Raw genomic sequence first — 16,265 nt, forward strand, 5'->3', positions numbered from 1 at the left:
TTGGAGTATGGATGTTGTGTAATGACCCTCAGCGTTAACTATGTGTAACTATGTCTCTGCCCAAGACATATTTAGTAATTAAGATTGAATAAAAGAGTTTGAATTTGCCTCTGCCAGATCACCGGGGCAGATACGATTATCTGGCCAGTTGCTACCACTGGGACTGCTGAAAAGACATATCCAATGCTCACCACAGAGCCTGTCGGAAGACTCCTGGGCCTTCCTTCCTTCTTGTTCCTTCCTGCCTTGAAGAAAGGAAACTGGTTCTCACTTTCAATTCTCGGGAAAGCCTGGTTTCGTTTCTCAGTCTGGCTAGCTGCAGAGCTGAGAAGCCGATCCCGAGGGAGGAGCAGAGCGTTGCCTGGAGACATCGTTCAGCCTTTCCCCACCCTCGTCTCCTTCCCCAGACTTTCATCTGGGCAAGGCTGGAAACTTCTCCCTGAGCAAACACACAGAGGATTCACCCCAAGAGACAGGTTGATCCTGCAGAGATGGATCCAACCCCCGATCTGTATGGGACCCCTGGGGACAAGCTGGACCACTTCCTGGAGCACAGCCTTCAGCCCCAGAGGGACTGGAAAGAGGAAGGGCAGGACGCCTGGGAGAGAATCGAGGGGTTCCTTCGGGACCAATGCTTCCGTGATGAGCTGTTTCTGGACCAAGAAGTCAAGGTGCTTAAGGTGGTGAAGGTGAGCACAAAGGGTCAGTCCTGGGTTCAAATCCCATCTCTGCCCTGTGGAGTTTGTGACCTTGGGAGATGGGCCATTTCATCCCTCTGAGCCTCAGTCTCCTCTTCTTTAGTTGGGTTTATTATAAGCAATAAATGGATAAAGCACAGGAAAGGCTTTTGTATATAAAATCAGTCTTGCAAAGCTGAAGGGCAGAGGTGGTAGTGAGAATTTAGGATTCTCAACTTTGAGTGGACCAGTTTCCACAAAATATGTGCCTTTCCTTCTTGCTTAAGAAATACCACTTTACCTCTGAAGTCATAAAGGAAACCTATTGTTCTAAGTTAGTGCCCTTGGTCAAGTTAGAAACTTCCTAGCAAGGCAGTACTTGGTAAACTCAATGGGATTCCAGGGGCTGCCTGGGTAATCAATAAAGCATCTATTTAGAAAGCATCATTTCTCCCGGGAAAGCGCCAGCTTAGAACATGTCCCCTTCAACCAAGATAGTTCGAATCAGAAATCTGGATGTTCTTCATTTTGCTAAAATGAAAGACATTTCACATCAACTGGAGTAAGCCAGGCTTTATCTGGAAACCCTGAGTCATGGCCACAGAGGTTAGGCCTGGAGACAAAGGACTTTGGGTTATGAAGAACCTAAACAGACAGCTGACACCAGAGATTAGGAAGAGCTGTTAGCAAAATGGGTTTCAAGACAGAAACTGAAGCTCCCACAGTCGCTTCAAAAGATACAACTCACCCCTTTTGTATTCTGGCCCTCCAAACCTCTAACTCGGCTTCCAGCTCCCAGGTCCAGCCCTCTAGCAGCCTCTTCGCTTCTGGGATCTGAAAGAAACAACAACAGATAGAAAGTCTAGAGCTGGGTGTGGCGGGCCCTGACTGTAACCCTGGCACTTAGGAGACTGAAGCAGGGGGATTACCAGTTTAAGACTGTCAAATCTGGGCTACCTAGCAAGTTCCAGGCTTGGCTACCTAGTGAGGCACTGGAGGGGAGGGGACCCTGAGATTCATGCCCTCTCACCTCACTCTGTTTTGGTTTTTAATTAGATAACAGCATTGTGTTTCATTATAGCATTTTTCAAACAGTAATTTGTTTGGGGCTGGGGATGTAGCTCTGAGGTTGATATTTTGTTTCCCTAGTATGGTAGCTTACAACCATCTGTATCTCTAGTTCCAGAGGACCCACCTAGACCTTCTTCTGGCCTCTGGGGACAACAGGCATTCATGTGGTACACAGACATACATGCAGGAAAAAAAATACATAAAAAAGTGTTTGTTTTTTAAGTTTGAGATTTCAGAACATTTGGATTTCTCAGTTTCGAACTAGGGATGCCCAACCTGCGATGCCCACAGCAAAGGTCTCCATGATGGGGACCAATGGCTTCTTTTTTGTGCGTGGTTTTTCCGAGATAGAGTTTCTCTGCCTAGTTGTGACTGTCCTGGAGCTCAGTCTGTAGATGGTAGTTGATTGGGTTTTTTGTTGTTGTTGTTGTTGTTGTTGTTGTTTACTCTTTTGGCTCTTCAGGGCACCCACCACCCAGCTCCCAAATAAATCTCATGAGGCTTATTCTTACTTATGAATGCCTGGCCTTAGCTTGGCTTGTTTCTAGCCAACTTTTCTTAACTTAAATTATCCCATCTATCTTTTGCCTCTGAGCTTTTATCTTTCTCTCTTTCTGTATACCTTTCTTTACTTCTTTTTCCATGGCTTGCTGTGTAGCAGCTGCCTGGCCCCTGGAGTCTTCCTCTCCTCCTCTTTCTCATTCCTCAATCTCTCTTCCCAGATTACTCCTCCTATTTATTCTCTCTGCCTGCCAGCTCCGCCTAGCCTTTCTGTTGTCTCTATTGGCCATTCAGCTCTTTATTAGACCATCAGGTGTTTTAGACAGGCACAGTAGTAACACAGATTCACAGAGTTACACAAATGCAATATAAAGGAATGCAACGCATCTTTGGATCATTAAACAAATATTCTACAGCATAAACGAATGTAACACATCTTAGATTAATATTCCACAACAGTAGACCTTGCTGGCCTCAAATTCATGTAGATCCGCCTTCTTCTGCCTCCTGAGTGTTGGGATTAAAGGCATGCACCACCGCCATCCGGTCAAAGGCTTCCCTCTGCAAGTTCCCTATACGAGGGTTATATAGGGTACTTACCACCGATGCTTTGGGTGTACCTCTCAAACTCAGAGCACCGAATCTCAAGATAGGTCAATTTAGCACTGTCCCCTCCACAGGGAGGCTCCTCAGGAAAGGGGACAATGCTGAACCACAGATCTGACCAGGACATAGTTCTGTTCCTGAGCTGCTTCTCCAGTTTCCAACATCAGGCGAGACACCGAGAATTCATCATCGACTTCATTGAGGACAAGCTCCTTCACTGCAGGAGGAGCCTGGCGTACAACATCACTGTGGTTAAACACAGAGAGGGGAATCGGACCCCTCGCTCCCTGACCTTAAATGTCCAGCCCAGGAAGAGTGACTGCATTATTCGGATGGACGTTCTCCCGGCTTATGACGCTTTGGGTAAATCCTGTGGTGGGTCAGCTTCAGAGAGATGGTTCTGGGGTCTCTTCCTTCTGGAAGAGTTTAGAGAAAGTAGAAACCAAGGGAGTTTGCTCTTTAGTGGGTAGGTGGGACTGGAAATATACCGTGAAGATCCCATAAATGCATGGGTTCCCATGTACCAGTGTTGCATGGGCAAAGAGAATTCATCAAAACGATTTCCTACCCACCCTCTGGAAAACACCAGATCAAACAATCAGTCTAAGGTCTTTGGAGTCAGACAGAACTGGATTAGAATCATCTTTAAAACAAGATTCTCATATCTTCACATTTTATAACTTGTATTACCTTGGGCTAACAACTTAGCACTTCTGATGCAGCATACTAACTTAGTGGGTATGATAATGTTAAGGAGAGTCATGGGGACGGACAGTATTTGCCCATATTTGAGTTACAAAAATGGCAATTGCCCATGGTTGCCGTTACAATTACCTCCCTTATGGAGCTGATCTGAGGATTCCATGAGCTTGACTGTGATCCCCGTAGTCAGGAAGCTGAGGTGGGTGGATCATAAGCCCAATGATAGCCTGGGATATACAGAGAGACCCTGTCGGGAAAGGACAGAAGGGAGGGAGGGAGGGGGATGAAAGAAGGGAGGGAGGGAAGGCTGAAGGGAGATGAAGGAGGGGAGGGAGGGATGAAGGGGGATGAAGGAGGGGAGGGAGGGATGAAGGAGGATGAAGGAGGGGAGGGAGGGATGAAGGAGGATGAAGGAGGGGAAGGAGGGAGGTTTTCCTATCTTTCCCATCTCAAAAGCTAGAGTTTCCTGACCAGATAACTTTCTCCTCCCAGGACCCTTTTCCCGAGACATGAAGCCAGCACCGGAAATCTATGAAAATCTAATAAAGAGTCAAGGCTACCCTGGAGAGTTCTCTCCAAGCTTCACAGAGCTGCAGAGGCATTTTGTGAAAAGCCGCCCAGTGAAACTGAAGAACCTCCTTCGGCTGGTGAAGTTCTGGTACCTGCAGGTGAGGGCTGGGAGAAGAGGGAGGGGTGGGTGGACACAGCCCGGCATTTTTGTTTTTTTTTTTAAGAGTGGGAAAACAAACAAAAACGAGCTGGGATGTCGCTTGTTGGCAGGGAGCTTGCTTGGGATGCGTAAGGCCCTGGGTTCGGGTCCTCGGCACCACCAAGAGAGATGGAGTGGGGATGAGAAGAGTGGCTGGGAGGCAGGATAAAGAGTGAATGAAACCGGATAGATGGAGGCTGTTCACGACCTGCCGTGCGCAGCACAATATCGGAGCCAGGCGTTATTGTGGCGATGGGGTTTGTGTCTCGCTTAGAGACTCCTTCCTCCAGTGACACCTTCCCCAAGGGCAATTCAGTGCTTCCTGGTGAGGACAAACAGGCATGCGGCGTTTTGATAACCATAATAACAATAATAGAGACCATTATGAAATACTAATTATGTCCTAAGATCTAGGCTGCACACGCCACACGATTTCCCCCATTCAGTCTTTCTAACAAATTCCTAACGGGAGATGAGAAAACCGACCTGAGAGCAGAGTTGAGGTTTGAACAAGCATGCTCAACTCTGGAATTTGTCTTCTTCCACAGTGACAGGGACAGTTCTTCACAACAGCATTTCTTTCACATTATCTGAGTATTGCAAAGGGCTCATTATAAAAAAAAAATCTCTAAAAATGCATAAGCAAGAAAGTGAAACTCACATGCAGTCTTATGTAACCAGTCACAATGCAGTGGCTGCCTTTCCTTGTTTTGTTTTTTTCTGTATTCACACAGCTCACCCTCAAAAGACTAGGTAACTGGCATCATGCCATCCCACTGTGTTTCTGGTCCACCCTTTAAACAAACACACCTGCTGTTGACCTTTGGCACCGAATGTGAGGGCACCGTCTATTTCTGTCAGCTGGACACTTTACTTTGTCGTTTCCTCGTCAACTTTAGACCTCATGAACCGAAGGTATTTACCATTCTTCCCGTCTGTGCTGCAGATGTTTTCATCAATACCCCATTCACCTACTGGCTCTAACTGGGCCAACTTTATGAACAGAGTGAACTGGAGAGATAGTTCAGCCGTCAAGAGCATGTACTGCTCTTGCACAAGACTCAAGTTCAATTCCCAACTCCCACACTGGGCAGCCCACAACTACCCTAACTCCAGCTACAGGGAATCTAATGCCCTCTTCTGGCCTCTAAAGGCACTGCACTCACATGCACATACTCGATCACTAACACACATTTACACATAATTTAGGGACATAATGATTTTTTTTTTTGCAAATTGTGTGTGTACGTGCATGCATGTACTGGAGTGCACACATGTGTCTGTATATCCATGGGTATCTGTGTGTGTGAGCATGTGTGTGTGTATAGGCCTCAGGTTGATGTCAGGAGTCTTCCTCAATCTCCTCCATATATACTAGGACAAGGTCTTTCTGTTGACCTTAGGCTTGTCTACATGGCTGTCTAGCTAGCTTGCTCCACAGAGATCCTGTTTCTGCCTCCCAAGAACTGGGATTATAGGCATGCTACAATACCCACTCAGCATTTATATGGCTTCTGGGGATCTGAACTCTGGTCCTCACCTTTGTGTGGAAAACTGCACCCTCTCCCTGGCTCAGATTTCTGCAGATGAATATTCCTGACCTTCTATGATAGATTTTGGTTACTTATCTGAACCACCTCTCTCTCTTCATAGAAAAAAATACATATATGGTTATCTGAATATTGCAATGGAGCCATCATAAAAATTCAAACAGCGGCCGGGCGGTGGTGGCGCACGCCTTTAATCCCAGCACTTGGGAGGCAGAGCCAGGCAGATCTCTGTGAGTTCGAGGCCAGCCTGGGCTACCAAGTGAGTTCCAGGAAAGGCGCAAAGCTACACAGAGAAACCCTGTCTCGAAAAATCAAAAAAAAAAAAAATTCAAACAGCATAAAATACGTATTAAAAAGGTAAAAATTTTCATGTTTATGCATGTGTGCAAATCAGTGTGGCGATATGCTAACCCATGCTCATGAGGGCAACTCCAACTGGACTCGTGTGTGTTTAATAGCCACCTAATTTTCTTATAATATTTTTAATATATACTTTAATCCATTTTTAACTTCTGTTTGAATGTGGCATGACTTTGGTGACACCTTTATTTTCTTCCAAATGGCTAACAGGTTGTGCATCACATTTTGAATTTTGCATCCTTTTCTCACCGAACTAAAATACTACCTTTGTTAAAACTACTAAATCCACAAATCTGGTGGGAACTAACCCTGAGCACCCATTCTGTTGCACTTGACTGGTTTTCTTTTTAAGTTCTGAGGGATTGAACCCAGGACCTTGTGCATGCTAGAAAAGCACTCAACCTCGAAGCTATATCCCTAACCCTTGACTACTGTTCATTTTTATGCCCAAAACTGCTGTTTTTGTTACCAGGTAGAAAATGAGGACTGACATCCAAGGTTGGCCTGTGACGTCCACAAGTGTGGCAAGCACCCCTCCCCCACCACACACACACACACACACACACACACACACACACACACACACAATACACATACAAGGCAAAATCATTGGGAGCCCGGGCATGCTGCGCATACCTGTAGTCCCAACACATAGGAGACTGAGGCAGAAGGACCGTAAGTTTCAGGCTAGCCTGGGCTACACAGCAAGACTCCGTCTCGAAAATAAATCACCTGGGTTTTACACAGATCTACTGTCGTTTTGCTAATGGACACGGCATCAAATTGTTTTCTAAAGGCCTGACATTAAATGCACGGCTTAGTGCAGCTCTCTACTCTCACTGAGAAGACTTTCCCCCCAGGACACAGGGGCTATCACAGACTCATGACAAGTGACAGTGGGGTTACTCACCCCGCGTGGAATGTCTGAGGAGAGACACCGTGGAGAGGAGGCAGAAGGAGACTGAGCCAGAGGTCAGGGAGGGTGGCTAGGAAATAGTGTCTCCAGGATGTGACAGACTCCGGCGGCGCTCACAGCAGCGTCAGCTGTCTGCATGAGCAAGATTGAGCCGGTCAGCATCCCAGCGTCAATGGGGGAGAGCCGAGAGCCGCTGGCTGTTGATGGCTTCTGGGAGAGGGAGAGTTCATTTTCTCCTGGGGTGTGGCTCCTGACAGGTTGCCCATGCTCTGGTGGATGGCCCCACATCCATGCACATAGGGCCGCTCCAACTGGACTCCATGGGTTATAAAAAAAAAATAGAAGAAGGAGGAAGATATGGGGGGCGAGAAGGTGAAAGGGGGTGAGGTGGCTATGATTAAAATACATTGTATACAGGTATGGAATTCCCCAAGGACACATAAATAAAATAAATCTAAAGACTGCCATAAATTCATAATTAATTTTGGAGGAATTAAACATTTGATACCATTCTTTCTTTGTATTCCATTCAGTTTATTCTGTTCTGAGCTGTCTGTGTGTTTTAGATTTTCCCAGTTATTCCCCGTATCTGCTCCGCCACATTGCCTCCTCCATTCTAAATGAAAATCACAGGCTGATGTGCAGATGGTCCACGGGAGACCCCAGACCAAAAGCCCACCCAGGGCCACCAGTTCATGGCTCTGTCACAGGAAGCAATGGAGGAACCCGAAAGTTTTTAGAGCATCAAGAACATATTCTCTCTCTCTCTCCCTCCTTCCCTCCCCCTCTCTTCCCCCACCCTTCCTTCCCTTTCCTTCTCCCCCCCCCCCACCTTTCTCCAGTACCTGAGAAGTAAATATAGAAGAGCAGCATTACCCCCAAAATATTCGCTGGAGCTTCTCACCATCTACGCCTGGGAAACGGGTACAGAGAGCAGTGAAAACTTCAATTTGGATGAAGGGTTTGTAGCCGTGATGGAGCTCCTCAGAGACTACCAAGACATCTGCGTATACTGGACCAAGTACTACAATTTCCAAAACGAGGTCGTGGGAAACTTTCTCAAACAACAGCTGAAAAGGGACCGGTGAGTATCATCAACCGTAGCATTTACGGCTTTAGGGAATGGAAACCCTGACTGAAGCAGCTTGGAAAAATAAAGGGACTCACGTGGCTTCTGCGGTTGAAAACATTCAGAGGTAAACCTGAGGCATGGCTGTATCGCCAAGGTTTCTTTCTGTGAGTTGTTCAGCCCTGCCCTTCCCAGGGCTTCACTGTCAAGTTCCGGTTTATCCCTTCAAGGTTACAGCGGCTCTAGCCTTCTCTCGACGCCTGCTTTCCAGTACAAGAAAGGGCATGTCCAGCAAGATCTCAGAGATCTGGGTCTCTCGAACTTTCTTAGGCTCCACTCCTAATGAAGGGCTTTACTTGCAGGCATTGCTCCGACCCAAAGGTGCCTACCACCCGTGTCCTGGACATTCTGAAGAATGTTCTGTTGGCCATACTTTCTGTTACAAATGAGTGAGTTAATAAGAAGTATGTGGCAGCAGAAGTGAAAGAAAAAAATAGCAAGTAGCAGGTAGAGAGAAGCAGCTGATAGCAGATTATCATCCAATCAAATCAGGTGCTCACAGATCCAGCAGAGACCACTGGAGTAGCCTGAGCGGGAAAGCGAACAAAAGGAACAGCATCAGACTGCTTACAGCACCCTGCAGAGGTCACCCAGGGACGTGGAGGGGTCATCCGGAGTTCCCAACTGATCTTTCTCTCCACGGATGAGCTTCCCATGGCTGACCCATGGCTGAACTTCCGGCCCTCTGTCCCCTCCATAGCATGGGATAAACAACAGTAGCCTCCGGGTGGAAACAGGTGTGTCCGTCCATCCGTGTGTGTGTGTGTGTGTGTGTGTGTGTGTGTGTGTGTGTGTGTGTGTGTCCCCGCTGCTGTTCTCCAGGTTCAAGAGTAAAAGCATTTTGTTGTTGTTATTGCTTTTCTTCCGTTTTCCCATTACAGGGTGGCAGGTGGGAGGGACAGCCAGACCCGAGACAGAGAGTCTCGGAAGAACACTTCAACACACATGTTTGGCTTTAAAACTGTAGGGGTTGTGGCTCCAGAGCCAGCTTTTTAGTGAGCTTAAACATCACGTGACAACTTACCATTGTAATGTGCTTTATGATTGATTCCACAGACATGAGTGCCAGAGGCCAGTATCCTGACTGTAACAGGGATCTGCTTCCATTCTCTCCCCCAGGCCCATCATCCTAGACCCCGCGGACCCCACCAACAACTTAGGAAGTAAAAGCGGCTGGGACCTGGTGGCCAAAGAAGCTTCTATCTGCCTGCAACAGGCCTGTTGCTGGACTGAAGACCACAGCGGGGGCTGGGATGTACCGGTACAGTATCATAGTCAGAATGTGTATTGACACTCACATGGAGTACCCGCAGCTCTTCCCTCAGCACCCATAAGTCCCAGAACAGGCGACATATTGCAGCCCAATTCTCATCTATAGATGTCTCGGCCTCAGGCCTTTCCCCTGTAAGATGGGCAGGCCATCCGCCCCGCACTGTACTCATACAGAGACAAAGAGTTTACTCACATCTATCTATCCCGGTGGCTCTCTCTAGAGTTATACTTCCCTCTTTGGTGGGTCATCAAAGTATGGTTTCTTGCTACATAAATAGTAAATGTATTAAGTTTTTAAAAAAAAAAAAAAAAAAACTAAGGCTCACCGGGCAGTGTTGGCACACGCCTTTAGTCCCAGCACTCGGGAAGCAGAGCCAGGCGAATCTCTGTGAGTTCGAGGCTAGCCTGGTCTACAGAGTGAGTTCCAGGATAGGCACCAAAACTACACAGCAAAACCCTGTCTCGAAAAGAAAAACAAAAACTAAGCCCCCTACAACCCACTGCAGACAACAGACCAGCCACTCAACCTTCCTGTGGATGGCCTTGCCCCCTTGGCCACAGTTGTCTTGGATCTGAGCACTAAGTCTGGATCCAACGCTTGGACACAAGCCCACATAAATCCTGTCCCTTGAACCACTTTTTATCTTCTGCAGGAGAATTCAGAATCTGTCCTCAAAGGTGGCCCACAGCAAGTGAGGCAAGGTAGACAGACAGGGTCTGACAGGGACCTGCCACCTGGCCATCGGGTCCCAGTGGCTGAGAATGTCCCCCAAACCAAGGGACCCTTGGGAAGCAAGAAAAACAAAACAAAAATCACCCGCTTAACTCTCCCTCCATCTCAACTCTTAGTTTCTCAGAAATCCATCTCCCAGGCGTCCACTTGCCCCCACTTACCTCCCTTCTGTAAGTAGGGCCTACGCTCCGTGTGTGCCCGTGACTCTGTGTGTCCTCACCTAAGTTATTTTTCAATGGGTTAGTCCTTTACTGAATTATCTAACAGACAATTCCCTAGCCACACGTACATACAGATCCGAAAGGCGCCACCCTAGGACACGGAGTCCAAATCAGGGCGCTTTTGAGCATGACACGGGGTAATGTCGATTATGCCCGCTCAAGGGACTTATGCTAGGATCGTGCTAAACAAATATGAGGATGAAATCTGTTTCTGATACTTCTCTCCGGGCTGTGATAAAACACCACGGGCAAGGCAACTTATAGAAGGGAGCGTTCGTTTGCACTTACAGGTGCACAGGGATGAGTCCTCCATCATGGCGGGACGTGTGGCAGCAGGCGGGCACGGGGTTGGAGCTCACATCTTCAATGATAAGCAGGAGTCCAAAACAGGGAACAGTGAATGCTGGGGGCTTTTGAAACCCTAAAACCTGCCCCCAGTGATATTCCAGTACTCCCCTGCCCCCCACTGCCCCAGCAGGACCACACCCTCTAAGTCTTTTCAAACAGTTCCACCAACCAAGAGCCAGATGTTCAAATGCCCAAGACTGTGAGGGATATCTCATTCAACCGACCAGGAAACCATCCCAGATGCAAGCCATCTCTCCAGCAAATATGTCAGCAGCATTCTAGGAAGTGTTTTAATGGCTAGAAACAGTACCCTGTGGCAGACTTTTGCTGGCACAGTGGTCACCCTTGAACAACCATCCTAAGGCCAGGCACGAACATTCAGTTACATCACTGCAATTCCCAGGCTTCCATAAACACGACACTGTTGTGTGCCCATGGTGGATGAAGGTTCTGCATCGCTCCACGCAGGAAGAGTATTATTTAGACACCAGTTGTTGCTCCAGTTTGGGTAAGTCGAGGAACACAGTGTGACTTGGTGGTACTCTAAACCTAGGGTAGCCAAGTAGCTTTCCTGTTGCCCCATATAATTACTCAGCATCTCCCAGTTTGTCTCTATCAGGAGCTAGAAGAGAGAGCCTCTGTAGACAGTAGACAGTTCTTACCACACAGATGCCCTTTCTCTTTCTTACCTCTCTCACAGCGAGCAAGGGACGTTCAGGTGATGGTGAAACAGACGGGAAGAGAAACATGGAGCCTCTGGGCAGACCCCTACAGCCCCATCAGGAAGATGAAGGCAGAGATCAAGAGAAAAAACGACATCTTCGGGGATCTACGCATCTCCTTCCAGGAGCCTCAAGGAGATAGGCAACTGCTCAGTAGCCAGAAGACCCTATCAGAATACGGAATATTCTCTAAGGTGACCGTCCGGGTGCTGGAGACCTTTCCTCCTGAGATGCAGGTCTTTGTGAAGGATTCCAGTGGCCAGAGCAAGCCTTACGCCATTGACCCTGATGCTACCATCTATGACCTGAAGATGAAAATTGAAGCTGCTGTAGGGCTTTATACAGAGGATCAGGTACTGATGTTGGAGGATGAGGAGCTGGAAGATAATTACAGCCTTGCAGAGCTACAGATCAGAGACTGTGACACCATCCAGCTCAGAAGGGTGAGCTAGTCCGAGTCCAGCTGTGCATGGTGTCAACACCTGTGGTCTTATGCCTCCCCACCTCATCCTTTTACCCAGGTGTTGTGTTCTTTCTGTAGCCTAAATATCAACATATCCTTCTCTTGCTTAAAACCCTCCTGTGTTTCCCCATACATACAGAATGAAGTTCAAGTCTCTTTGCTTAATAGCCAGTCTTTAATATCATCAAGCTGAGCCCTTGTAGCTAGAGTTTTCCTGCCTGGCCCACAGTCAGGACAAGTCTCTCTCACCTGCCAGTCCCACAGCCGCTCAGACCCGACCAAGTAAACACAGAGACTTATATTGGTTACAAACTGTATGGCCGTGGCAGGCTTCTTGCTAACTGTTCTTACAGCTTAAATTAATCCATTTCTATAAATCTATACCTTGCCACATGGCTCGTTGCTTACCGGCATCTTCACATGCTGTTTCTCATCGTGGCGGCTGGCAGTGTCTCTCTGACTCAGCCTTCTACTTCCCACCTTTATTCTCCTCCTTGTCCCACCTACACTTCCTGCCTAGCCACTGGCCAATCAGTGATTTATTTACTAACCAAACAGCAACACACTTGACATACAGACCATCCCACAGCAAGCCCTACTTCCTTCTCCTTCCCGACTCAAAACACACGGGTCTCCTGAATACTCAAAACTCACACCGATGCTGAGTCACGCCTCCATCACTTTGAGTCAGCTATCCTTTCTCCCTGACCCATGTTTTCATCTTTCAAGATTCAGACTTGTAAGTCACTGAATCTCAAAGTACAGACCTCAGATTGACAGACTTGCCGTCACTCCAGGAGCCCGTTAGAAAGGAATATTAATCCGAGCCAGATAATCCACTGAGAATCAGTATTCAGTGTCATAACAAACCCTCCAAGTTATTCTGATGCACGCTCAAGTTTGAAAACGACTACTATACAGCCCATGCAGCTGTCCAAGTCATCTTATGCTCATATTCTCTCTCTTCGTCCACAGTAGACTTCTGTGAAAGGAAGTGGGATATTAATCATGTTGCTTTGTTAGCTCTATCTCTCTAGTCTATTGAGACTTGATTTTTTTTTTGAATGCCTTATGCCTTGGCCCTTGTGGTCTAGAATAGCACCAATTCAGTGCAAATGTTTGACATGTGCCTGCTGAATGAATAAATGAACCAAAGCATGACGCTGAATCCTTCAACATTGTCTTCATTGTGTCTGACGCCATTTTAGAGTCCACACAGTTTCAGGTGCCCTTAGCCCACATGTCATTCTCTGAAGATGCACCCAAGTGACCTTTACAAACCCCATACTGGTGGGTAGACATGGTCTCCCTCTGTCTAAATCCTCTTGGACCAAAGGTGATGAGGGTAGACTCCATCCATTGGCTACTCCCTAACCCATCACATATTTCAATCTTGGGAAGTAGGGCCTGGTACAGTAAAGGATTGTACAGTCAGGATTGAAAGAAGCTAAACAGTTAAGAACAGATCCACCCAAGCCCTTACTTAAATACAGAAAGAGCCACTCACCCACAGAATAGAGCCCCACACAGCAAGAGACGAAAGCCAAAGCCCTCATTCACGCCCAGGGAGAGGCCACATGAGCTGTTTGTCCCTCCTTTCTCCCAAATTCTTTTCATCATCCTTATGTCACTGAATAAACCCAAGTGGGGCATCTTTTCTGCCCTGAGACCTCTGTGTCAGCAGCTCAATTCAGTTCACTTATCTGTCCCTCAACACATGCAGAATCCCATGCACCGGTGTGGCCTTTATACCAAGAGTCTCCACAGACAATATCATTTGACTATCTTCACAGCTGCCTTGGAGTTGGATGGACCTGTAGGAATAACAATCCTACATTTTACAGATGGTGAGGGGATCTTAAAATATAAGAAATTAGCCATGAGGTGGGGATGCATGCCTTTAAACCCAGTACTCTGGAGGCAGAGACAGGCAGATCTCTGAGTTCGAAGCCAGCCTGGTCTACAGAGTGAGTTCCAGGACGACACAGAGAAACCCTGTCTCGAAGACAGACAGACAGACAGACAGAATATAGGAGATTATGTTTACACAGAAGCTGAGAAAGAGGAACCAGGAAAGACTTTTGGGGAACATCCAGGCTCTCCCATGTCTCCTGGAGGATACTTTTCTCTCCTACCTGGCCTCCCTCCACAGTAGGCACATGCCAGGAAGTCTGGCTTCATCATCCTGCTAGCCTTCTCCAATTCTCAAGTAATCCTGTTGACACCAATGACTCTACCCTCTGGCCTTAGCGGATTGGCGAGGGATGATCACCTGACCCAAGATAAACTCAGTCCCTTGCCTAGGCTAAGGCAATCAAACTATGAATTCTACAGACTGGGGACTCTTATTTCTTGAGACTTTCAGTGTACTAGGACCAGCACGGACCACATGCCATTTATTTCATCACCACAAGAGGCTTAGATTGGTAATCAATCACCCTGTTTGACAGTCAAGAGAACAGAAATGCAAGTGTTCTAACTGCTAGTAGAACTGACACACCAGTGGGTGTGTCTGTTCAGAGACGGTGGCCATCACCACCACACACTCCTACTGTCCTAGAGGACCTCAGTCTGCTCTCCCTCCCTGACCCCTGTGTCCCTCCTCCAGTCACCCCCATCCTGCAAACTGGATCTCTCCTCTCAATCCTGACATGCATCATTCCTCCTGCCCAGGAAGAAGGCTTGGAGAGATGGATCAGTGGTTGAGAGCACACACTGTTCTCGCAGGGAACCTGAGTTTGATTCCCGGCATCCAGCATTTGCAGTTCACAGCTGCAACTCCAGGTAACCCAGGACACACTTCCAAATGCTTCCAATGGTGCTTACACACACAGAATACACACACACACACACACACACACACACACACGCACACGCACACGCACGCACGTGCACGCACACACACACAAAGCATACGCACACAGAGAATACACACACACAGCATACATACAGCCTGCACACACATGCACAGCATACACACACACACACACACACACACACACACACACACACACACCTTTTCTTTCTTTCGACAGGGTCTCATTATGTAGCCTCTGCTAACATGGAACTCACTAGGTCGACCAGACTGGTTTCAAGCTCACAGAGACCCGCCTGCCTCTGCCTCCCTAGTGCTGAGGTCAAAGGCATGCGCCACCACCAGCCAGCCCACCATTGTGTCCTACTTGGACTGCCACACGGGGTCCAGACCTTACATCTACTCTTGCGTTTCCGCCATACATCCTCAGGGCAGAAGATGACAGAGCAATTGCCCTAAAGTCTAAACTCGCTGCTGCAATGTGCTTCTGACTCACCACTGCCTTCGGGGCAGAGTCAGGACATATTCACCTGGCATGTGACCCAGTGGGCCACTTCCTCTTTCTCAAACAATATTATCACTCGGCTTCCAGAACATTCTTTTCTTCACTCTCCAGCATTTCCTTATTCTTCTTTGCTGAACTCTTGCATCTCCCCAGACTCTGAATCCTGTAACTGCTTCAGAGCTCAGTCTCCATTCACTCTTTCTTCTCCACGTGAGTCTTGTGGCTCTAACTATCTCCGTGTTAGGGGCATCATTTTTTAAGTATTTCATTTTATTAATATTGTGTGTAATGCACATGTGAGTGCCCATACGCACATTCAAGTTATTAATTAATCAAACAAAAGGTGTCTTTTAAAATATCAGTCAGAACCAGGCAGTGGTGGTGCACACCTTTAATCCCAGCACACGGGAGGCAGAGGCAGGCGGATCTCTGTGAGTTCCAGGCCAGCCTGGGCTACAGAGTGAGTTCCAGGACAGCCATGGCTACAGAGAAACCCTGTTTCCAAAAACCAAAAGAGAAAAAATAATCAGTCAGCCCATATAGCCATCCTCTGCTCAGAACTCTCCAACTGTTCCTCATTTCTTTCTAAATAAAGCCAAAGTCACGATAGTCTTCAAGAGGCTGCAGCATTTGCCTCCCACTCTTTATGACTCGGTTCTTATTCCCTTTCAACTCCCCACCATGATTATTCTGTTCTAGGCACCCTGATATTCCTCAGACCCAATAAGCACATTGCCGCCACAGGACCTTTGCACATGCTCATGTTTTTCTTTCTGCCACAAAGGATCTCTTCCGTCTGCTGTATGTAAGGCTGCCGTATGTATGTAAGGCTCACTCTGCACTGCCTTCTTGTCTTTGTTCAAGCCCTCCTCAAGTGAGCCCTCCCTGATTATATAGACCAAGCACCTATATCACACACACACACACACACACACACACACACACACACACACACACAACCTATT

The 16,265-nt window shown here is 47.5% G+C and overlaps 1 protein-coding gene across 1 annotated transcript; it reads left to right on the plus strand.

The window, feature by feature from the left end:
• The first annotated feature begins 330 nt into the window (after positions 1 to 330).
• Positions 331 to 12,989, plus strand: LOC131898478 (2'-5'-oligoadenylate synthase-like protein 2). The gene is made up of 6 exons (XM_059249672.1): positions 331 to 689; positions 2,930 to 3,218; positions 4,050 to 4,225; positions 7,935 to 8,176; positions 9,341 to 9,482; positions 11,496 to 12,989. Exons 1-6 carry the CDS (start codon positions 492 to 494, stop codon positions 11,967 to 11,969), a joined length of 1,521 nt encoding a protein of 506 aa, XP_059105655.1. The 5' UTR covers positions 331 to 491; the 3' UTR covers positions 11,970 to 12,989.
• Positions 12,990 to 16,265: the final 3,276 nt, after the last annotated feature.

This window comes from Peromyscus eremicus, chromosome 23, assembly GCF_949786415.1.
Source record: "Peromyscus eremicus chromosome 23, PerEre_H2_v1, whole genome shotgun sequence".
Taxonomy (NCBI): Eukaryota; Metazoa; Chordata; class Mammalia; order Rodentia; family Cricetidae; genus Peromyscus; species Peromyscus eremicus.

Excerpts from the sequence above, each read along its gene's own strand:
- LOC131898478 (XM_059249672.1), top strand. The coding sequence starts at position 492 with ATGGATCCAACCCCCGATCTGTATGGGACCCCTGGGGACAAGCTGGAC. Across the intron at positions 3,219-4,049 it reads CCCGGCTTATGACGCTTTGG|GACCCTTTTCCCGAGACATG; the intron begins GTAAATCCTGTG and ends TTCTCCTCCCAG. Across the intron at positions 4,226-7,934 it reads TGAAGTTCTGGTACCTGCAG|TACCTGAGAAGTAAATATAG; the intron begins GTGAGGGCTGGG and ends ACCTTTCTCCAG.